The sequence below is a fragment of the Procambarus clarkii genome, chromosome 7, assembly GCF_040958095.1.
Source record: "Procambarus clarkii isolate CNS0578487 chromosome 7, FALCON_Pclarkii_2.0, whole genome shotgun sequence".
NCBI lineage: Eukaryota > Metazoa > Arthropoda > Malacostraca > Decapoda > Cambaridae > Procambarus > Procambarus clarkii.
In genome coordinates, this window is record NC_091156.1 from 4,488,759 (window position 1) to 4,513,758 (window position 25,000).

The following is a 25,000-nucleotide window of genomic DNA, read 5'->3' on the forward strand; positions in this document are numbered from 1 at the left end:
GTGTTATGTATGTTCTGTGTTTTTCCTCATTCTCAGACTATAGCACCATCCGAGTGGTTCTTGTCTTCCCTTTTTTTGAATAGTGAGCGCATTTTTATACCTCTGGCAGTTCAAAATTTTCCGGAGTTGAGTTGAAAATTGCGCCAAGAGATGTACATAATGTTCCTTCTTTTCTTATCTTGGGTCAACACTTTCCCTCAGTTGTGGTCCTGTATGGTTAATGTTTGGGTATGTGTTGGTGTCGTGTAAGTATGTGTCATCCATGTACTCTCCCACACATGGACACACTCACATTTTGTAGTTCTCGGAAAGCCCCTAAAAACACATGAAAACTACTAAATGTTTTTCAAAAGTTGTACAATCACGGATTAGGAACCTTTGAAGGTAATCTTTGGAAATACAAAATGATCTGATGTGGCATCTGAAACAGAAGGATTATATACTTTCGAGGAGAAAGGAAGAGGAAGAGAGAGAGAGAGAGAGAGAGAGAGAGAGAGAGAGAGAGAGAGAGAGAGAGAGAGAGAGAGAGAGAGAGAGAGAGAGAGAGAGAGAGAGAGAGAGAGAGAGAGAGAGAGAGAGAGAGAGAGAGAGAGAGAGAGAGAGAGAGAGACCAAAGCCAGGAGTTTGCCAAAGAGTGGGAACATTGAGAGTTAGCAGGAGAGAAAAAACTCAGACAATGGGCACATGACTGCAGGACGATGCCAATACTTGTGGTCATTCAAGGCCCGGGTGAGGGGCGGCTAGTGAGACACTGGGCTGTGGTGAGGGGACGGCTGGTGAGGCCCTGCGCTGCTGTGAGGGGGACGGCTGGTGAGGCCCTGCGCTGCTGTGAGGGGGAGTCTGGTGAAGCTCTGCGCTGCTGTGAGGAAGCCACTTATAAGACCCTGATCTATTTAGGAGAAGGGACAGCTCAAAAAGCCCTGCTTATGAAAAAGGCAAGTTATTTGGTCTATGGCTTCGTATGCTTAAATACTATCAAAAACGTTATGTGTATATGAATATACTTACTCTTATATGTATGAGTATGCAAGAGTATACACGGGAGAGGGTGGATAAATACACGAAATATATAGAAAACAAAAGTTCTAGATAACTTTGGAAATGACGTGACCATGAATAAAAATTTAGTTGAGATGCGGAGCAGGAAAGCAGTTGCGATGCAATAGAAACACGAAATCCTGGAATTCACGCGTGAAAGTTGAAATTCCAGCAGTTCCAGACTGTTGCCAGAAACTGGCTGGGGATACCAGCATTTTGTTTTCCTCTAGAGCTGACAATGGGAGTACTTCATGCCGAGTCTAAAAGCGTTCACAACAGTCTCTGTACTTTCACAGGCATACGAATGAACACACACACACACACACACACACACACACACACACACGCACACACACACACACACACACACACACACACACACACACACACACACACACACACACACACACACACACACACACACACACACACACACACACACATATATGTATATAAATATATATATATATATATATATATATATATATATATATATATATATATATATATATATATATATATATATATATATATATATATATATATATGTCGTACCTAGTAGCCAGAACGCACTTCTCAGCCTACTATGCAAGGTCCGATTTGCCTAATAAGCCAAGTTTTCATGAATTAATTGTTTTTCGACCACCTAACCTACCTAACCTAACCTAACCTAACTTTTTCGGCCACCTAACCTAACCTAACCTATGAAGATAGGTTAGGTTAGGTTAGGTAGGGTTGGTTAGGTTCGGTCATATAACTATGTTAATTTTAACTAAAATAAAAAGAAATTGACCTCATACATAATGAAATGGGTAGCTTTATCATTCCATAAGAAAAAAATTAGAGAAAATATATTAATTCAGGAAAACTTGGCTTATTAGGCAAATCGGGCCTTGCATAGTAGGCTGAGAAGTGCGTTCTGGCTACTAGGTACGACATATATATATATACATATATATATATAATTATATATATATATATATATATATATATATATATATATATATATATATATATATATATATATATATATATATATATACACAGAGTTGCAGCATCAACGCTATACAAAGATGCAGCATCAACGCTATACACATATACTGCATCAACGTTATACACAGATACTGCATCAATGCTGTACACAAATACTGCATCAATGCTTTACAGAAATATTGCATCAACGCTATACACAGATACTGCATCAATGCTGTACACAAATACTGCATCAATTCTGTACACAAATACTGCATTAACGCTATACACAGATGCAGCATCAACGTCGTACAGAGATGCAGCTGGGCGCAACACTACTCGTCAGCGCACAAGACCAGTCATATTAGGAGAACATCAGATACCACAGGAAACCTCCCAATTAGCGCACGACGCCACTACTCAACACAGAACACTAACAGTCGGCACAAGACTATATCAGCGAGCAGAGGAGAACAACATGGAGCTAGCAACGCCGCTAATCTACAGAGGACAACGCCAACAAGCTCATAACAAGATTAAAAGATAACATGTAAATATATATCCCAAAATAACTCCAGCATTTATTGCATGATGCACAATTATCACAGGACAGTACACTTCCACTAAGACCCACACAGCAAGATTGATTACAGTCATCATTTCAGCTTGGCGTCATTGAATTTAGAAAAGCACTCCCCATGCTCAAAATAATTACATTCAACAATAAAACAAGCTTGCAATCTTAAAACATATTATAAAATAAAATATATATGTACACTGATATAATTTTCAAATATAACTCCATAGAGCCACATGTGCTCAAAGAACAGAATTTATCTATACAATTAAAATGTCAGTTTCAAAAATATATATTCATTCAAAAGTCGACTGCAAAAAACATTTAGGAAACTGTAAAGAAAACCTCTTAAACAAATCCAGATAAATAAATATATAACCTCAACAGATCTTTACTCAATCTCATATATGACCAAAGTTTTCTAGATATCCTCACGCAGCTAAGCCAAAAACTAGAATAACTTTAGGAGTGTTTTTTAGAGCAGTGGTTAGTAGGGTGGAAGCTCATGCCAGCCCCAGAAAAACTACAAGGAAGTCCCCAGAATAAGGAAGAGCAGAGTTTAGCTCCAAACAACTCCAAAATAACTCCAGGCGTGTCCCTAGAACAAGGGCGAGCAGGGTGCGGGCAGCAGGAGTGTATCACAGCTCCCCAGCGGCCGCTATCTTGCCCTTTTGAAGCAACAACTCATTAACGTTATCGCAGGCTGGCGGCGACCGCGTGCTAGGGTGGGACCACTCGAAGCGCTGGTGGAGGCAGAGAGCCACGTAAGGGGAACTGGAATAGCAGCAAGAGAAGAGAGGAGAGGGGAATAAGAATAACGAGGGCGGGAACTTCAGGTATCAGAGAAAAATGTACAAGGAAGAGGTAGGGAGCATTGAGAATATGAATAAAAAGAGGGAGAGGCTTGGAGTAGGAATGAATAGGAAGGGAAGAAAAGGTAGATAATGAAGACAACGTGGCTGGGAAGGAGCAAGAGGCTCAACACGATAAGGCTGTGAGGCCAGTGAAGAAGAAGAAGAGAGGAAGAGAAATGATACGGCAGCAGCTGATGAGAGAAGGAGGAGGAGGAAAAGAATGTATGAGCCGATGTAGGTGACAGAGAGAAGAGAGGAGGAAATGAAGAATGTGAGGGCCGCTGGAGAGGGAGGTGGAGAAGGATGTGGTGGTGACGGTGAAGGGGCCAAGGAGGGAGACGAAGAACTCAAGATGTTCGTGCCTATACGGAAGTGGACGCTGAGTGGACAGCGCTCGGGACTCGTAATCCTATGGTCTGGGAATCGATCCCGGCTATGGCGAAAACAAATGGGTAGAGTTTCTTCACCCGGATGCACTCCGTTCACCTAGCAGTAAATAGGTTCCTGGGAGTTAGACAGCTGCTACGGGCTGCTTCCAGGGTGTGTTTGCGTGTGAAAAATAAAATCATTTGATTGATTGACAGTTGAGAGGAGGGCCTAAAGAACCAGAACTAAGAATATATATATAAGTTTTAAAGTGTGGGAATGAAAATGACGCTGTTATATCTGCATAGAACTCAGAACTAGGAAGGCAGTGAACACGAATGAAATGCAACTGGATACAAGTTAAATTTATACGAGGATACCAAGAACTTGACCATAGCAGCTGGATAAAGTCGCTTGCAACGAAAAATTAGAACGTCTTTGTTATGGTTAAACTGTCGTTCAACAAGACAATGGCGGTCAAAGGTGGTGCTTAGGAACTCCTAGGACTTCATAGATGAAACAATGATGCGCAGACTGTGGCGAATCGTAAGAGTCGGGCTGAATGCCAAAACGTTTGCCAAGCGGATACTTAGAGGTCGGGGTGGATGCTGCATCATCACATGAATCTTTAAACGTCCTAATATAGAAGTGTTGCTTCTAGGATTGAAGTTCAAGGGGTTGGGATGAATGTTTTGTATTCAATTGAATGTGCCCAAATTAAGCTGTAAAATTACCGTTTTCGTCCTGGAATGAATGTTAAAACATCTTAGTGGATACATCTTTGTAAATTAGATTTAATGCTTTGAACGTATCTTCCAGTCTTTGGGTTAAGATTTTCATAATAAAAATCATGCACTTTTATGTATCACTATTGTTTTCAATATGATATTTACTAATTTAATTTAAAAAAACCATGAATCAGAAGTCTTTGAAATAAAATACAATGACTCCTGATCGTCAATAAAATGTTGAACACTTTTTCTATAAAAGGAAGTTCTAAAGTCATCATTCATCTGTGTGGAGGGTAATTGCTGCCCATTGTAAGATCCTCTGTGAAAAATATAGCTTCTGTAACCAGCGAGGCATGGTCTCTTGTGCTATATCAAACGACCATGAACTCAGAGACAAAACTACAAGGTCGAGGATGAAGTTTTGAATATGAACGTCTCGTCGCCTTTGTTTTTATTATCTCTGGTGTCAATTTAGCAAAAAGCGAGGCACCTTAGTGGCATTGGTTTGGGTTGACTGTACGGTATGCTGTGGATCCTGCTGCCTTTATAGAATAGAATTGAACTGCTCAAGTGCAGTTGCAGGTACAAAGGGGTAATTTATATTGCTTTGATAGTATTTAGAATGTAATAAGCTTGTTATATGGGATACATGAAATATACTTGACATGTTACAGGGTACAACTTCATATGTACTGGGCTTGAAGTGGAGTATAATTAGTAGTAAACTTGGCTTGTGTTAGGGCATAATTTGTTATGTACTGGTTTCTAGTAGGCCATAACTTTAAGTAAGCTGTGCTTGCAATAGGGCATAACATCTAGTAAACTGGTTTGTAGTAGCCATGAGTTCTAATGAACTGTCTTGTATTAAGGTAACAGCAGGGTGTAAGATATACTACAATTGTCATTGGAGCGAGGATATATCACAGGATCATATTTTCCGGAGCATTAACTACTAACACGTCAAGCTAAACAGTGATGTGATGTTACAGTGATATGGTATTACAGTGATGTGGTGTTACAGTGATATGGTATTACAGTGATGTGGTGTTACAGTGATATAGTATTACAGTGATGTGGTGTTACAGTGATATGGTATTACAGTGATGTGGTGTTACAGTAATGTGATAATCAAGTTATGTCGTTTTACATTTATATGGAGGTACAGTGCTGTGGTAATTCAGTGATGTGATATTATGGTGATATGGTGTAATAGTGCCGTGGTGTTGCAGTAATGTATAGTTACAGTGATGCGGGGATACAGATTTGTAGTGTTAAAGTGTTGTGGTGATACAGTGCTGTAGTGTTAAAGTGACGTGGTGTTACAGTGATGTGGTGTGTTACATGGCTAAGGTGTTAGAGTGCTTTGACGTTACACTGATGTGGTGTTACAGTGATGTGGGATTATAGTGATCTTGTGTAACGCTGTTGTGGTGCACAGTGTTGTACTAGTTTTTCAGTGACATGATGTTACAATGATGCGATGTTACAGTGCTGTGGTGTTACAGAGATGTGTTGTTAAAGGCTGTATAGTTACAGTGCTGTGCTGTTACAGTACTGTGGTTTTACAAAATTGCTGTATTACATTGATGTTGTGTTATAGCAATATTATGTTACAATGAGGTGGCGTTACAGTGTTACATTGAATGTATGTTACAGTGTTGTGGTGTTACAGTGAATATATGTTGTAGTGTTGTGGTGTTACAGTGATGTGGTGCTATTGTGATGGGTTGTTAGTTATATGATATTACAATATTGTAGTGTTATATTTAGAGATAAAGTACTTTGTCGTTTCAGTGCCTTGGCGATACAGTGCTGCGATAGTACAGTGATGAGCTATTATTGGGCTCTGGAGCAATTATGATATGTTGTTTCTGTTCTCGAAGGCTCCTCGGACCTTGTGGGGTTAGAGTACAGTGGAACACGAGTTTAGTGGTGTAGAAGACGTCTACTCCATGACGTATCTCTAGTATTGTGATCTAACAGCACATAAGAAACTCTCAGAGGTATTGAACATGCAGAACCTAGATAGGTGCTTCCTTTCGTTAAGGTTAATCATCGCAGAAAAATTTGATATATTCACTAATGAGAAGCTATATTTAGATTAAATCTATCTCGTATCTCTTATCAATGAGAACCGAGAATACTTCCTGAACCCGAAGCGCAGGCATCAAGACATTCTTTAAACAGTTCATGATCACAACATACCAGAGTTACAGATGCTTCGTCCGTTTAATCGTATAAAATATACTTCAGGAAACGGTAGACCTTCCGTTTAATTATCGCAGAAAATGGGTCGGTCTTTCAGAAAGTAATTGCGTTTTGTCTGGCACATATAATTACAAGGCTTTGGAAACGTCTGCGGACATGCGTCATGTTGAGGCGATTGCTATTATTAGCGCACTTAGGGAAGCAGATGGGCAAAATTTAGGAAACAATAACAATGATAACTATGGAGCATTACTTGGCTTAATTGTGTGTTTACCGTTTGTTTATTTGTGTGGGGATTAAGACTAGCAATTGGGGAATTAGCATTGATGATACTAGAACTAAGGCGTTGGGTTGACCTTATTAATACTTGTGTTAGAGCAATAGTATTGAAATTATTTAAATAGTACTAGAACAATAGCACCAAAATTTTTAGTATGAGGACTACAACAATATATCTGAAATTAGTTGTATTAAAACAAATATAAAAGTACTAGCATTATTAGTACTAATGTATTCGTACTGGCATCTTGAGCATAAATATAAGTAGGATACCAGTACTTGTATATTGAATAGGACACAAAGTGCTTACAAAGATGCAAAGAAAATCCTTACACTTCCAGAATAAGTTTTAGTAGCAGATGACGATGGGGGAACACATTCAAGATTGTTGACCAGACCACACACTAGAAATTGAAGGGACGACGACGTTTCGGTCCGTCCTGGACCATTCTCAAGTCGATTGTTCAAGATTCTCTTATGGTGCTTCGTGAGGTGCGGGTCTCACACCGCAGGGGAAGTGCTTTAGATCCCCCGCTAAAACCTGCCATTGGGTCTCAATTGCTTCTCAAAACATTTAACGTGCGACTTCGTTTGATCGCCTTTCCACTTGTGTCCCCGCTACTCTCAGCCTCTTTCCTCCTCTTCTCTCATTTGTGGCAATTGTTTTCGTTCTGATTTTTTAAGTTCTTGGTGTTTTGTTGTTGGTGGAGTTCTTTGCAGATTTCCCTCTCGTTCGTATGAGTTCATCCGTTTATGGTTGTTGTGCAGTAACTTTGCCTGTTCCTTACCTTTGACGTCTCTGTCTGTCTGTCTGTCTGTCTGTCTGTCTGTCTGTCGGTCTGTCTGTCTGTCTGTCTGTCTGTCTCTCTCCCTCTCTCTCTCTCTCTCTCTCTCTCTCTCTCTCTCTCTCTCTCTCTCTCTCTCTCTCTCTCTCTCTCTCTCTCTCTCTCTCTCTCTCTCTCTCTCTCTCTCTCTCTCTCTCTCTCTCTCTCTCTCTCTCTCTCTCTCTCTCTCTCTCTCTCTCTCTCTCTCTCTCTCTCTCTCTCTCTCTCTCTCTCTCTCTCTCTTTCTTTCTCTCTCTCTCTTTCTCTCAGTATCTCTCTTTGTATCACATCCTACTTATCATTCTTCTCTTTCTTCCACTGCACTAATAATACTTCCTCATTCGTTCAGTCGTAACATTTGCTTGCAATGTTACTTCACGTATGTTCCACTCCCTCCCCCTTACGTAGCACTCTCTGTTCACGACAGGTGTAATCGTCTGCATGTTACTTAACACGCTTCGCCGGAGGTAAGAACTGCTAATTTCTATTCTATTGTGTTGTTAGCTTAAGGTTACTTTTGGTTGCGTTTATATAGGTGATGATGTGAAAAAGCCTTAGTAGCGAGGGAAAAAGGGTGCATCAGTGCAAGAGAGGAGGTGGGTAAGGATTTGAAAGGAGAGGAAGTGAAGGGAAGGAAGTGAAGGGAAGGAAGTAAAGAGCAGTGAAGTCCAGAATTTGAAAGAGAAAATGGGGAAAAATTAAAGCAGGTGAAAAGGAAAGAGGGAATGTTGTGTCTTTGGTTAAAGATAGGAGAGGTAAGAGAATGAGAAAGAGAGAGCTAGAGAGAGAGAAAGAGAGAGAGAGAGAGAGAGAAAGAGAGAGAGAGAGAGAGAGAGAGAGAGAGAGAGAGAGAGAGAGAGAGAGAGAGAGAGAGAGAGAGAGAGAGACAGAGACAGACAGAGCGAGACACACATAGACAGACAGACAGAGAGAAAGACAAACAGACAAACAGACAGACAGACAGAGAGAAAGACAAACAGACAAACAGACAGACAGATTCAGGAGAAGAAAGATTAAAGAGCCACTTAAGAGGATCGAGAACAACAATGTTAAGCTATATAAGAGGACAGAGAGCACTCACAAAATACGATTAATATAAAGATAACCCCAAAACAAGGCATTCAGAGGAGAGTTTTTTTTTCAAGTGACGAGAAACAAATGGAAGGACCGCCAGCGATAAAGCGAGCGAAATAAAAGCGAGAATAGCTCACAGTGAACGAGATAGCACGTGATCGAGACGGATAAGAAAGCCGTGCACTGGAACCACGACATCTTAATGTGGAATTTGATGGAATGGCTTTCAGAAAATCTTGCTCTCCCTCCCTCTCTTCCCCCCCCCCTCTCTCTCTCTCTCTCTCTCTCTCTCTCTCTCTCTCTCTCTCTCTCTCTTTCTTTCTCTCTCTCTCTCTCTCTCTCTCTTTCTCTCTCTCTCTCTCTCTCTCTCTCTCTCTCTCTCTCTCTCTCTCTCTTTCTATCTCTAAACATCTATATTTAATAATATATATATATATATATATATATATATATATATATATATATATATATATATATATATATATATATATATATATATATATATAAATGTATGTATGTGTATGTGTATGTGTGTGTGTGTGTGTGTGTGTGTACTCATCTAATTGTACTCACGTAATTGTGCATGCGGGGGTTGAGCTCTAGCTCTTTGGTCCCGCCTCTCAACCGTCAATCAACAGGTTTACAGGTTCCTGAGCCTATCGGGCTCTATCATATCTTCACTTGAAACTGGAGTATGAAGTCAGCCTCCACCACATCACTGCCTAATGCATTCCAGTTGTCAACCACTCTGACACTAAAAAAGTTCTTTCTAATATCTCTGTGGCTCATTTGGGTACTCAGTTTCCACCTGTGTGTCCTGGCGCGTGTGCTCCTTGTGCTAAATAGCCTGTCTTTATCTACCCTATCAATTCCCTTGAGAATCTTGATTGTATTGATCATGTCCCCCTTAACTCCTCTGTCTTCCAGCGAAGTGAGATTTAGTTCCCGTAGTCTCTCCTCGTAGCTCATACCTCTTAGCTCGGGTACTACTCTGGTGGCAAACATTTGAACCTTTTCCAGTTTAGTCTTATCCTTGACTAAATATGGACTCCATGCTGGGGCTGCATACTTCAGGATTGGCCTGACATATGTGGTATACAAAATTCTAAATGATTACTTACACAAATTTCTGAATGCCGTTCTTATGTTGGCCAGCCTGGCATATGCCGTGCATGTGTATCTGTACGTGCATGTGTGTGTTTGTGTGTGTATGTGTGTGTATGTGTGTGTTTGAGTGTGCAGAAGGAACACACACAAAATCGATGAGTCTGGCCCCCTGCCCATAATCGATCGCAGGAGGCTAGGGAGCTGGCCATTGTCGTGAACAGGATGCAAATTACCATTAAGATTAAATAATTATGATAATAGCCTGTTCAGTTAGATATGACCATTTAACACTAAATGCGGTGTGATCTATTGTTTTTATGCGTAACTATTTTTTTTAATATCACACTAAATTAGCTGCCAACACTAAAAGCATAAGCAGCGATATTAGCGTCATGTTAACATGTTTGTATTTGTTACGTCCCTGGCTGTTGGTTTAAGACGGTGTGTGTGTGTGTTTGTTTGTGTGTGTGAGTACTCACCTAGATGTACTCACCAAGTTGTGCTTGTGGGGATTGATTGAACTGGTTCTTTGATCCCACCAAACAACTGTCAATCAGGTTCCTGAGCTTATTGGACTCAGGATTCTTTGTGTGTGTGTGTGTGTGTGTGTGTGTGTGTGTGTGTGTGTGTGTGTGTGTGTGTGTGTGTGTGTGTGTGTGTGTGTGTGTTTGTTTTGTGTGTGTGTGGGGGGGGGATCTAAAGACACGTGTTGGCTCTTAAGTCATATTTACAGCGTGTGCAATTAGCACATATTGAAGGTGTATCAGCAAACACTAGCAAATATTCCTCCCACTATCACAGTATTACCAGCCTTCAGCAGCGTAAAATACATATAGACACAATAACCAAACAAATGTTGCACTCACATACGAAACAAGAACACGCCTAAAGAACATCACTTCCCATCGAGAAAGATAATTAACGTCTCAAATATTACAAATTTTGTAAGAATGGTTTCCTAAGTGTGTGTGGCAGGAAACACTTACCTTCCGAACAAGAACGCTGCTTGAACACCAAACGCTTCACGGACTCACCAAACAGAGACTGGAGGCCCTCAAACCAAGATCTATCTACAGAGTTATCCATCACTTGGAGAGCGACCAATCAGAGCCCAGATTTGAATATTCATGAGGCGGCAGCCAAACACCTCGCTTGGAGAAGTCGAAACCCATTTTTTTGGGTGCGTGTGTATGTGTGTATGTAAGTGAGTGAGAGGGTTTTTTTGTGGGATAATAATGGGGGGAAGAGAAGTAGGAAAAAAAATGGAAAAAAAAAATTAGGGCAGTAATGGGTTGTCAAAAGTATTTCCTTCTCGCTTAATTGTAAACACGTAAAGCTTCAAGTTCGACCAGGATTAGCTAGGAATGTTTCAGTACATATTAGCAGACACGAGGCAGTTAGAATATTCAGTATGGATCAATAAAAATCTTGAGAAGCCGGAGAATATCAAATATGCAGGGCATAACCCGTTCGCCCATGACGGATTGAACGAGATAAAGGCAGAGAAAAAAAGTAGGCTGTGAGGCCTAGAACTAGGAGAGAGAGAGCCACAAGGTGCAATTTGGGCCCCAAAGGCTTAAGGATGCATTGGATCTTTTTTGTCGGTTTGACGATGGGAAAGGGTTGGAGGCTAGCTTTTTTATGTGGTGGTCCAACACGCTCTCCCAGGGGTCAATAAATTTCACTTTCTACATGGTTTTATGAGTGTCCCTGAAGATAGCTGGAATAATTACGCTTGTTTATGTAAAATTAACAAAAGAATAAAACCAAACATATATATCTTTATATATATATATATATATATATATATATATATATATATATATATATATATATATAGATACACTCTCTCTCTCCATATATACACACATATATATAATATGTGTGAGTGTGTATACATGGAGAGAGAGAGAGAGAAAGAAAGACATCCAAGAAAGGCAAAATCCATCATGTAACCTTTAAATAAATATAAATTAAATACAAGATATCCAGATACAACTATTATAAGACACTTTTTAACATCAGTTCCACTCCACAAAGACGTGTGTAAGTAATTACACTAGTTTAATATATCTAGAGCACAGTGATGATAAATTTCCGGCATAGGGAGGAAGAAGACAGTGTGTAGCCGAGTCGTAAAGGACATAGGTTGTATACCAGCGACTGGGATCGTCCAGCGGGGTCTTCTGAAGTCCTCACGCTCCCAACCCTTTTGCTGGAATATGCCCTTTGCCCATACAACAGCTTAGCCATCCAACTCTTCAAAGCTTCGAAAAGTACCTCTATTCCTCCACCCTAGGAGAAACCCAGTCTCATCCCTCCTGTTACGTGAGGATGAAAGACTCGTGTGTTGAACTGGGAACCATGGACTAACATACATAAACACACTCGAAGCGCTCATCAAACACCGTCTAGTTATAAACACACAACCCTGTGAGTCAAATCTCTGATAATAAAGTGTTTAAAAGCATAGACAGACTTGGACAGTCTCTCCTCAGGGCGAATCATTTTGGAACTCGTGCGGTGTGCTGTGGAGGACGAGCGGTAGGTGATCAGTCAGGGCCCAACCCTTCTAACACCGAAGACACTGGGGAGACCTGTTTTTATGACCACAAATTCGTTCTGCTGCATTGCCCAAACATCCAGCTCTGGCCGGCCAGCCTTCCAACGAGCCTCATCCTCAGACACTCCCTTGATGAAAATTTAATTCAACTGAAGCTTTAACGACGTGGTGTAAAAGTTTTCAGTCTATGTAAAAGACTATTCTTTGATATCATCGCTTTATGTACACAGCAGGCATGGTATCCTTGTTTAAGCGTACGCAACGAATATATGTATATATATATATATATATATATATATATATATATATATATATATATATATATATATATATATATATATATCCTACAACCATATATACAGGTCTTCACAGCTTCACTTTGCGGACTAGAGCAATTATAACCGTAGGTTTTTAATTGCTCTTTGATTTCAGGCTCCATTACCAGACTGTCAAGTTTAATTAGTAATAATTAGAAGGTAATGGCAACCATTACATTACATCACCCGGAAAAATATTATGATTTTATACCACGTTTTTAATATGGATATGACGCTGGCATGCAAGGCCGAGGTATGCTTAAGAGGTATGCCGCAGCAGAGAGTAAATATGCTGCTGCAAAGAACAGCTATGTTGCAGCAGCAATGGACTATGTTGCAACAGCATGGGACTATGTTGCAAAAGCAAGGGAATATGTTGGAGCAGCGAGGGACTACATTATGTTGCAGCTTGATAGAAGTATGCAGCAACATTTTGAGAGCATGTTGCAACATATTAGAAGTATCCTCCTGCATTCTCTTTATACCTCCACTTTTTCCTTTTAATGCCATTAAAATTTTATCACTCATTTCTCTGATTTGTTTATCGTTGTTTAATTACCAACAACGTTTGGTAGAATATGTTATATTCCTCCCCAATCTCAAGCTGAAATTGCCTTCTAACATCCTTCCACCTCATATTTACCTGAATTTACCTTAGAGCCACTATCTTACTACTATTCGCAATGAGGACAGAAAGCTGGCGGCTTGTGAAGGGCCCCCCCCCCCAATTTGGACTCGATAAAATCCTGATGATTTTATCGAGCAATTTTTTTAATTCAGCAGTGTTTTAGCATTTACGACTTCGGCGGATAGGCAGTTTCATGGGTTTATAACCCTATTGTAAAAAAAAGAAACATCCTGTTTTCTGTCTTGCATTGTGGCTTGTTGAGCTGAAAATCATTGCTTCTTGTTCATGTTACATCTGACCCTTTGAAGAAGTAGACTGGATCAATATTCTCTAAATTGTTCAGTATTTTAAACGTTTCTGTGAGATCAGCCCGGTCATGTTTTGTTTGTGTTGCTGTAAGCTCTCAACCCTTTCTGGTATGAGAGTCGATTTAGTTCTGGAATGACTTTTGTCGCCTGGTGTTGAAGTTTCCCTTAAGCAGATATTTCTTTCTGAAGATAAGGTCTCCATGCTTGTATACAGTAATCCAAGTGGAGGAGCACCAGAGATATATACAATTGTATAACTACCTTCTTTTCCTTGAAATTGTTTCCGTCATTCCTTGAAATTGTTTGCGTCAAGGATTATCCTTTTCAGTCCATACCTTCTCCCAAACAACCTCGTCATCCCTCTCACAAACCAATTAATTCTCTCCATCTATTCCTCACCTTCTTTCTTCAGTCATTTCTTCCAGTTTGTTCAATTTTGTATCCATTTCATTCAACTTTTTCATCTCAATCTTTAAATATCTCTCTTTCTAACACCCCTCTGCTCCATCCACCCTTTCACCCTTCCTTATAACCCACGTCATTTCAACCTTTCATTGTCTCCTTCCCATCGTCTTTAGCCCCACCTAAAAACCCCTCATTCATTTCTTTCAACCCTTCACTCCTTCATTTCAACACTCTCACTCCTTCCTTACATCCCCCTCACTCTTTCCTTTCTTCCCACTCATCCTCTTTCCTCCCAACTACTAACCTCTCCTTCTAACCCCTCACCCCTGTTCTCCTAACCAATCATTTCTGCTCTTAGTACATCTCACCTCACCTCACCCCTCACCATTCCACTCTCACCCCAGCATTCCATTCTCTCCCCTCTCTTTCCAACCTTCTCATCACCTTCCGTCTAGCCCTTCATCTTCTCCTGCAACCTCTCGTTCCCTTTCTTCTTCTGCTTAAGATCATTCACCAATTTCTTCAAAACCACCTGTCCATTAATTCGAACACCTTACGCTTTCATTCACACAACCTCAACCCCACTATTTCAACAACCACTCCATACCTTTTAGTACTAATCACTAATCCAACCAGCCAACAAACCAATCAGACCTCCAACCACTCAACAACTCAACCCTCAAATCACTCAACAATCCAACAACAAAACCACTCTACCACCAAACCCCAAACATATCAACAACTCAACCATTGAGCCATCCAACCATTCAACCCTCCATTCACTCAACCTCCACACCATTCATCCAACTATCCACCACTCTACTATCCAACCTCCAACCCACTAAACCACCTAGCTATCCAAACACCCAACCCCCAACCCCTCAAAATTGCTCAACCAACCACCCAACCACCCAACCACTTACCCATCCAGCTTCAACATCTTCGTCCCCTCCCACCTCTCAACAAAAAAATTCATCTGAGGAATCCATGGCTCCAATATAAATTCACACTAATCCTCCCCTTTGGCGTCGTTCGGTGTGTCCGCACGTGAGCTTGTAAGGGCCCCGAGCCCCATCAAACACAGCATTGCGGACCTCGAAGTGCGTAAGGGAGTTGTCGCGATAACCGTGAAAGAGGTGTTAAGACGCTCTTAAAAAAGCGAACGGGTTCCCGATTCTGCTTTTGATGGATTAAAGGACGAAGTGATCTCGTTTCTAATGAAGTGGTTTAGGAAGAGTGAGTTTGTGTGTGTTTGTGTGTGTGTGTGTGTGTGTATGTGTGTGTGTGTGTGTGTGTGTGTGTGTGTGTGTGTGTGTGTGTGTGTGTGTGTGTGTGTGTGTGTGTATTTTTGAGTGTGTTTTTGCTCACCCACATATACTCATTTGTAACCAGACTAATCATTCATTCTATCCAGTCTAATCACCTTAAATTCGCCAAGTGGCATATTTCTTCTATGAATTTGGGTCTAATATTCATCATTACGAATCTTAAAGATATGTGATCTAATGCACTCTTTTTCAGTTTTCTGTCCATCACCTAAGACTTATTAAGAATATAAAGCTGTAATGCAAAGCTTCATAAGTATCTTATTGGCGTGAATTGGATGCCTTTCTGCTATACAATTTCTGGGAGCTTATACTTCACACTCAGAGGCGGATCCCAGGAGATAAAACTCAACAACAGTAAACATAATTAGGTGAGCACAGACAGTCATACACACACACACACACACACACACACACACACACACGAGGCTCTGGGGGCCTCGTAGCCTGGTAGATAGCGCGCAGGACTCGTAATTCTGTGGCGCGGGTTCGATTCCCGCACGAGGCAGAATCAAATGGGCAAAGTTTTTTTCACCCTAAGTGCCCCTGTTACCTAGCAGTAAATAGGTACCTGGGAGTTAGTCAGCTGTCACGGGCTGCTTCCTGGGGTGTGTGTGTGTGGTGTGGGGAAAAAAAAAAAGTAGTTAGTAAACAGTTGATTGACAGTTGAGAGGCGGGCCGAAAGAGCAAAGCTCATCCCCCGCAAAAACACAACTAGTAAACACAACTAGTAAACACACACACACACACACACAGATTGGGCCGGTGGCTGACTGGACAGCACGCTAGACGCGTGATCCTGTGGTCCCGAGTTCGGTTCTCGGCGTCGGCGAGAAACAATAGGCAGAGTTTCTTTCACCCCCGATGCCGTAGTTACCTAGCAGTAAATAGGTATCTGGGAATTAGTCAGCTGTCACGGGCTGCTTCCTGGGTGTGTGTGTGTGTGTGTGTGGATGTGGTGTGGCAAAAAAAAGTAGTTAGTAACAGTTGATTGACAGTTGAGAGGCGGGCTGAAGAGCAGAGCTCAACCCCCGCAAGCACAACTAGGTGAATACAACTAGGTGAATACACACACATACACACACACACACACTTAGAAGCCCCTTGCAAAGATAAACAACCTGTCATAAATCAGGAACACGATATTAGGACTGACCTCTGTGGGACCCCATTATTAATGTCTTCCACTCTTCCTTAGCTCACGGTGAATCTTTGCTTTATGCTACTTATTAATAACCTTGCCTTATGTAGTACCTTCTTTGTCATTGCGCGTGTGTGTACGTGTGTGTGTGTGTGTGTGTGTGTGTGTGTGTGTGTGTGTGTGTGTGTGTGTGTGTGTGTGTGTGTGTGTGTGTGTGTGTTTACTCACCTGTAAGTGCTTTCAGGATTGGCTCTTGGGGCACCTCTTTTTCAGTGGTTTAATCATTGATTCCCCTGAAAATTGATCATATGCTATCCTCATATATTCACTCATCAAAATAATAAACTTACTATTCTCATGTTGAAGAAAGGCTTCCTTACATTCTCATGGCTTATTTGAGTCTTAAACTCATATTCCTATCTTGTTCTGCAGTTTATCATCTCTCTTTCTACACTGTCAATGACTCTGTGACTCTTGTACGTAGTTACCAGATCACCACTATATCTTCGCTTGTGTTTTGTTGTGAGGTCAAGCTTTCTCAGTCTTTTCCCATGTTCATGTCTTCCTAGTTCAAGAATCTGTTCTAGTGGCCAATCTCAGAGTTTTCTCTAGCATTATTTTGTGTTTCTTTAGGTGGGGCCTCTACGCCGGGGCTGCATATTCCAGAACCGATCTCACGTATGTACAACGCTCTGAAGGCTTCCTTGTCCCAGGTTCCTGAAGGCTAATCGGATGTTTGCCAGCTTCGCGTATGCTGCTGACGTTATTCTGTTAATATGTGTGTTCTTCGTTGTTAAGGCTTGGCGTTATGTGTACTAGACATTTTTTATTTTCTTCTGTCTTAATATAACTGCTTCTCTTTCAATATGCATTGTCTTTGGAGTTCTTTCCTCCTTCCTCCCCAACTCTTATTTCCTAGCGTATACTTGGGTAAAATTCTTGTAGTTATCTCATGGAAGAACCTTTGTAATTTGTCCATGTCCTCTGATTCTTTTGTCAGTTTTGACGAAAATCATCTGGAAACCTCAACATATATAGTTCACTTTCTTCTATTAAGTCATTTACAAAACTGAACGCGTTCCACCACTAAACCTGATACCACGTTTAATTCCCCTCCATTTCAGGTTACTCGTTTTCCTTCTTTTATTTAGAAAATCCATCAGCCATATAAGCAACTTCTCAGTTATCCAGATTAATTTCTCCAGTTAGATTTTTATTGTACCGAGTTTGATCATCGATCATTCAAGGAATATGCAAGCAATCCAAACTTCCTTCTTCTATTTGATCACAGTCTTTCTGTAATAATTACATTAAGTTATGGTGTGTGTGTGTGTGTGTGTATTCACCTAGTTGTATTCACCTAGTTGTGCTTGCGGAGGTTCAGCTCTGCTCTTTCGGCCCGTCTCTCAACTGTCAATCAATCGACTATTACTAACTACTAACTAACAATTTATTCTATTCTCCACACACACACACACACACACACACACACACACACACACACACACACACACACACACACACACACTGTGTGTGTGTGTGTGTGTGTGTGTGTACTCACCCAGTTGTACTCACCTAATTGTGCTAGCGGGGGTTGAGCTCTGGCTCTTTGGTCCCGCCTCTCAACTTTCAATCAACTGGTGTTCAGATTCCATAACCTACTAGGCTCTATTAAATCTACATTTGAAACTGTTTATGGAGTCTGTCTCAACCACATCACTGCCTAACGCATTCCATTTGTTAACTACTCTCACACTGAAGAAGTTTTTTCTAACGTCCCTGTGGCTTATGTGGGTACTCAGTTTCCACCTGTGTCCCCTTGTTCGCGTACCTCCAGTGTGTGTGTGTGTGGGGGGGGGAGAGAGAGAGAGAGAGAGAGAGAAGGAAACAGAAGAAGAAAAATACAAAAGACAAGCGAAAGATAGAAAGGCGGGAACCAGGAGCTAACAGCTCGATCCTGCATGCACAGATATTTATTACAAACAGTAAATCAGTATATACAAATAGTAAATAAACAGACACTTAAGAAATTCTCATCTCCAGAATACTGCATGCAATAATTCTCTAACTCCCAGGCACTGAATTACTGCTAGGTGAACATACGCATCAGGTAAAAGATACTCTGACCAATTGTTTCTGCCTCGCCAATGAATGGAACCGAGTTCGTGGATTGCAAATCCCGGCTGTTTGTGTGTGTGTGTGTACTCATCTACATTTACTCACCAGGAGTAGTAGGTCGGACCCTATTCGCAAGTAGGGTCGGACGGCAGTTTCTAGCTTCTAAGCCCCCTCCTTTTTTCCCAATCAATAAGTGTATGTGTGAAGAAGGTGTGCGTACTCACCTATTTGTACTCACCTGTTTTTGTCTGCAGGATCGAGCATTGACTCCTGGATCCCGCCTTTCGAGCCATCGGTTGCTTGCAGCAATGACTCCGGCCCTATTTCCCTATCATAGATAGTTTAAAGCTATGAATGGAATTTGCTTTCACAACCTGCTCCTTAAGTGCATTCCATTTTACCACTACTCTCACGCTAAAAGAAAACTTCCTAACATCTCTTTGACTCATCTGAGTACTACTACTCCTTCATTAATTTTTCTACCGCCTCTTGCACGTCCCTCTTCCCTATAACCCCCCCCCCCCTTTGCTAACCTAGAGTCTATACTCTCTGTCAATTTCCACCGGTCTCTACCCGTGCTAAATCACTCTCATCTCTACCTCTGTTAATACCCACCAGTCTTTACACCCCCCTTTCTAATACCCACCAGTCTTTACCCCCTTTTCTAATACCCACCCGTCTTTAATTCCCCTTTCTAATACGCATCCATCTCTATCCTCTGCCAGTAGAGATGTCTCCACCTGTCTCCACCCTATACTAATACCCACTCGTCTACCTCTCTCAATACCCATCTGTCTTTACTCTTGTCAATATCTACCCGTCTCTACCCTCCTGCCAATGCCTACGCGTCTCTATCTCCTGTCAATACCCACCTGTCTCTATCCGCCTGCCTATACCTGCTCGTCTCTACCTCGTTCAGTGTCCACCCGTCTCTACTTTACTCCCCCCCCATGCTAATATCCACCTATACGTCTCCTCGTCAAATTCCCTTCCTGTTCCATCGTCCTTTCCACCTATCATGGAAACCCCAGTCTCGCTTCATCCTGTCCTCCTAATTGAATGTCGCATTTTGTCGTATACTCTACTTAAGGCCAAAACATTTTTGTACTAGAAAATGGTAGCAGCTCCTGAAATTTATATACTGCCCCGTTTTCTTTCGTGGGTCCTCACCAATACAAATAACAGTTCAGTTACGTGAAGATCACCTGAATTTAAACAGCAGTCGGTCCAGCCACCGCGACAAATATAATTATGATTCGTGGGTCGGGTTGGAGACATCAATGCCGACAGTAAGGTGAGGTAATTATCAGAAGATGGCACCTAGCCACTAAGAATTTGTGGCACTCTGCCGGCAGTAGCGACCCACTGGTAGCAAAGGAACGTTTCGTTGACCAGTGTGTTGTCTCAGGAGGGAGGGGGGGGAGACCAGGGGCATGTCTAAGTGCCTCATCAACCACTCCTAAGTGATCAGCTCTTCAAGTGTTGACCTGTTCATGTCTCTGGGATGAGTAGGTGATGACTCTACAAAAAGAGAAGTTCAAAGTAAAGGACGGGTTCTGGTAGCTGATAAAGGAAGGGATGAACATGAGAGAAAGTAGAGTGTCAAAATAAGGGATGAAAGGGAACACAGAGAGTTCAAGTTCAAGTACGTTTATTGACAAAATAAAACACATCTCTAAGATAAAGAGTAGATTAGGCTATTTCTACCCCTCCTGTGAGAAAAGCAGGACGCCTAGCTTTCTATGCCCCACAAGTTATCTACATTTTAGGACATAAAGAAGAATAACAGTGGTGGTGGTGGATGTGGTGAGGGCCATGGATGTGGTAGTGATGTCTGTAGTAACGATTGTTATCATGGCACTGGTGATGATTTTGGTGGTGGGTGTCTTAACATTAGTTTTTCTCTGCGCTTAGTGGCCAGTGTGTGGAGAAGTAAGGCGAGGAACTGATAGATTGTAAGAAAGAAGAATAGATGATATGAAGGACTTAGGCATGGGAGATAATGGCCGGTGAAGGATGGAGGAGAGAGAGAGAAGAGGCGTGAAAGGCATTATACATGATATGTATGGTACAGATTAGGAGAAAACAACCAGACATACTCACGAGGTGAGTTAGTGAGATTATACCATGAACCAGCGAGGAACTGGTAAGTAGTTTGTTGGCTTGGGTATGGGTAAGAGGTCGGTGAGGAGTAGGGTATGTAGTTTGGCTGGTAGGGTATGGGTACTCTAGTGGGATGGTGAGGTATGTAGTTTGGCAGGCTGTGAGTAAGGATAGGGTGGTGTGATGGTGAAGAGTGTGGAAAGTTGTTTGGTTGGTTTGGGTATGGGTAGTTAGTTTGAGAGTGGATAGATGCGTATGTAGGCGGATGGTGAATGGTGAGGTAGATAGATGAATAGTGTATAATGAGGGTGGGGGGGGGGAGGAAGTGAAGTACCATTCAAATAAGTAGGTGGTAAACGAGCAGTTAGGTGTTAGGGAAGTGGATGGGTAGGTAGGTAGTGTATAGGTAGGTAGATAGGTAAGTGCGAGGGGGGGGATAGTGAGGGGGTAGGTAAGTGGGTGGGTGGGAATAGATAAGTAGGTTGAGAGCGGCCGGTGGGCGGGGTTGGCTATGATGGGGAAGGGGAGTAGTTAGCGGGGTGGAGACGGAGGCCGGCCGAGAGTTATAAGTGTGTGACTTGAGATATGAGCAGTGGGTCCCGGGTGGCGTGTGGTTGGGCGTGTGGGCGGAGTGGCACGGGCGGCGTGGGCATGTGGGTTGGGTGGCGGGCGTGTAGGGGAAGTAGCGGCCGTGCGAGCGGTGGCGTGGATGTGTTGGTGGTGTGTGGTATACATGGCGTGGACGGCCTGATGAAGGGCGTGTGTTCAGTGTGACACGGGCGGCGAGGCGCCTTCGATATGGGCGTGTATCATCAGCAGACCAAGCTATCATATTTTTTAAGACATAAAGGGCCACGTTGATCTCAAACCCAAAGCATGACTATTTGTTCATAACATAACGAGCCCGACAAATAATTTGTTGACTGAAAACCTAGAACTGTAGCTTGTTCTTTGTCACTGATCTAAAATTAATTTTGTTGGACTTTTAAGAAGTCATCAATAGCCATTCAATTAATGATAGTAACAGGAGTTCGGTATTTAAAACATATTAGATGAGGTTATTAAAAGCACTAAATAAGCCTTCAAAAATCTCACTAATAACCTGACGCATAAAATATAATGCTTTAATCGAAAGAGAACCCAAATGAAGCAGCAATGATGATTTATTGATGATTTTAACAAAGGTTCGGACTCAGAAGAACATGGTTTAGAGTGAAACGAGATTGTAAAGTGTCACAAATAACTCAAATAAGTTAGAGCAGAAGATGCCGTAGGACTGACAATGAAGATTGTGTGTGTAGCATATCAATAAGCATTAACCAAAAGTGAAGGAGAAGGAGGGAAGAAGACGAGGAACAGGAAGAGCTCGAGGGAGTAGAGGGGGAGGAGAAAGATGCAGACAAAAGATGCAGAAATAAAGACAGCAAAGAACTATGTCTTAAAAATGGTAATGAGTGGTTGAGGACGAAGCAAGATACATTAACTATATCTCAGAAGAGCAATGACGAATTTCCTACCCTACCCCCGTCCCCCTCCTCCCCCACTTCACCACCACCGATTCCCTCCCACATTCTTCCATCCCTCCCATGGATATTTCATCGTGTAAACAAATTATAATTCGTAAATCTAAAATGGCGCAAGGAAGCCATTATTTAGCTCGGAAGAGTTGGAGAAGCAGTTACATGATAAAGTACTAGACGCTAGCCCAGACAAACCCAAGGTCTGGCTTGCCGGGGGTGGGTTGCACTCTGTAGCTAGCGGCAGTGGCGAGCGCTTTTTTTGCCATCGAATTCGCGCTTGTGTCAGGGGAGAGAGATGGCGGAATCCAGGACTGGTTTCAGTGTAGAAGCTGGGGTGATCCAAGCTTGTATAGTGTCACATTTACTGCCCAGCCCACACACCGCCAGTGATCCCCTGTGAGGTAGAAGTGTAGTGCAACAGGTCGCTGATCAATAGGGAGAGGCAGTCGTGTTGCTGGTACAAGAGGAGTGTCTTGCAATTATGACTTAGAGCAGTGCGTGGGTTGAAGCTCTCCTCCTCCTCAGATCGACCAGTGCTTATTAAAACTCCCTCCGTCACAGGTGAACGGGAAAAATAAAGACTTGGCACACACGAAATATCTACTTTTGGAGGCAGGATATGCTCGTATTCTGAGTGAACTTGAGACTTTCTGGGAGATGGAGCACGTAGAGGACTTAAGCAGCTGGTTAGTGCGTCTAGCTAAGACGGGTCAGCTGAAACAGAAGCCAGAGACGAGCGTTCCGAACGAGGACATGAATCTCGACAACGACGAAGAGGATTATCCTAACTGGAAAGGAAGTGAGTAAAACTATTGAAGCAACAATTTATCTTATAATCTATTAACAAACTCACGGCATATGTATTTCGGGGAAGATTGTCCTGAATACGGACAATCTTCCCCAAAATGTGGATATTTACGTGTCGCTGCCGCCATTAGCAAGGCCCGGTCGAGGTCTTCATCACCCGGGTGTTCGCTTGTGGCCCTCCGAGCTGAGACCAACCACGGATTTTTATATTACAATATATATTATATACATATATAAATATATTATTATAACTCGTAAAATATATATATATATATATATATATATATATATATATATATATATATATATATATATATATATATATATATATATATATATATATATATATGTATATATATATATATATATATATATATATATATATATATATATATATATATATATATATATATATATATATATATGTATATATATATACTGTTGGTTCGTAAATCCTCCCTTTACATGATGGCATCAAATTAGCATGAAAATAGACATACGTAATGAATAACAATCAAACAATACCATACAACAGAGGATGAAAACAGAAGGCGCAACTGAATGGAAAAAAAACAATTGGTACATTTTTATGACAATAAAAAAACATAAAAATTAACCAGCTTCAAAAATTTTTAAAGCAATGAAAATCACATGTTCAAATGATTTCTATATTTTTATTTGTGGGAGGGGGGATTTTTAATTGTTTAATCAACATGTTTTTAATTTGTTTCTGTTCAGATTAATTATCTTATGTTCGGCGGAATTTTCTCCTATACTCTACATTCAGCTTTTGGCATTAGTTAAAATAAAATAAAACTTGGATATGTTGTATAACTTACGAAATGCATGACTGAGGGTTTAATGAATGATATAGTGCATCACTGTCGTTGTATAACTTACGAAATGCATGATTGTGGATTTACATATACTCTCAGTGATTTGTTCACTGTGAACTCTGAATTGTTCACGGGGTGGAGGGGGTTACTGCATGGTATTACACAAAGGAAACGATACACAGTTCATTATTGTCGTAGCATGCATGATTACTGATATAATACATAATGACTGGCATGATGAATGAGTGATTATATTATTCATAATTAATGATATAATGCCTGAGATATTATATAATGCATGTATGATTGCATGATATAATGTTTTTTGTAATACAGGGTTATGTTAATTCATAATGTATCGTATACAGCAAGTTTAATGGTTGTATTAATGGTTTAATTATTGTTTCCTGTATCAAGCATGAATATGATAAAAAATATCTGATTATTAGCATTATATTTGACTGAAGATAGAATGCATATATTATATATTACATAAGTCATCATATAATATACGACAATACACAAGCAAATGTATTTGGCAAATGTATTCAATGTATGATGGTATAATATAATTTTATGATGTATGTTTCATAGTATAATGATAGGGTATGATATTTGCTAGATAATGAACTGTCAAAGTATGCTGTATGCATGGTAGAAAGTCAGAGTATGATGTATATTCCATAGTACGATGTCATGGAGTGATGTATATATGTATACTTGGTGGCATAATAATATAGTTCCATATATACGATGAAATAATATTATAGATCCACATATATTTGATGGCAAAATCTCAAAGTATGACGTTTTATTGATTGCATAATGTGATTATATGATATACGTTTCATAGTATTGTATAATGGTATGCTATACGTTTTATATTATTATATCATGGT

At 41.0% G+C, this 25,000-nt stretch overlaps 1 protein-coding gene across 4 annotated transcripts in view; it reads left to right on the forward strand.

Annotated features, from left to right (window-relative positions):
- LOC138356263 (homeobox protein abdominal-A homolog) overlaps positions 1 to 25,000 on the forward strand; it is a 226,910-nt gene that overhangs the window by 121,481 nt on the left and 80,429 nt on the right. For 2 of the 4 annotated variants that reach the window (XM_069312233.1, XM_069312239.1), the window contains one exon: positions 17,351 to 17,395. The exons of the other annotated variants lie outside the window; for them this stretch is intronic. In XM_069312233.1, coding sequence (XP_069168334.1) covers positions 17,351 to 17,395 — 45 coding nt within the window. The remainder of the gene's footprint in view (positions 1 to 17,350; positions 17,396 to 25,000) is intronic. 4 annotated transcript variants of the gene reach the window in all.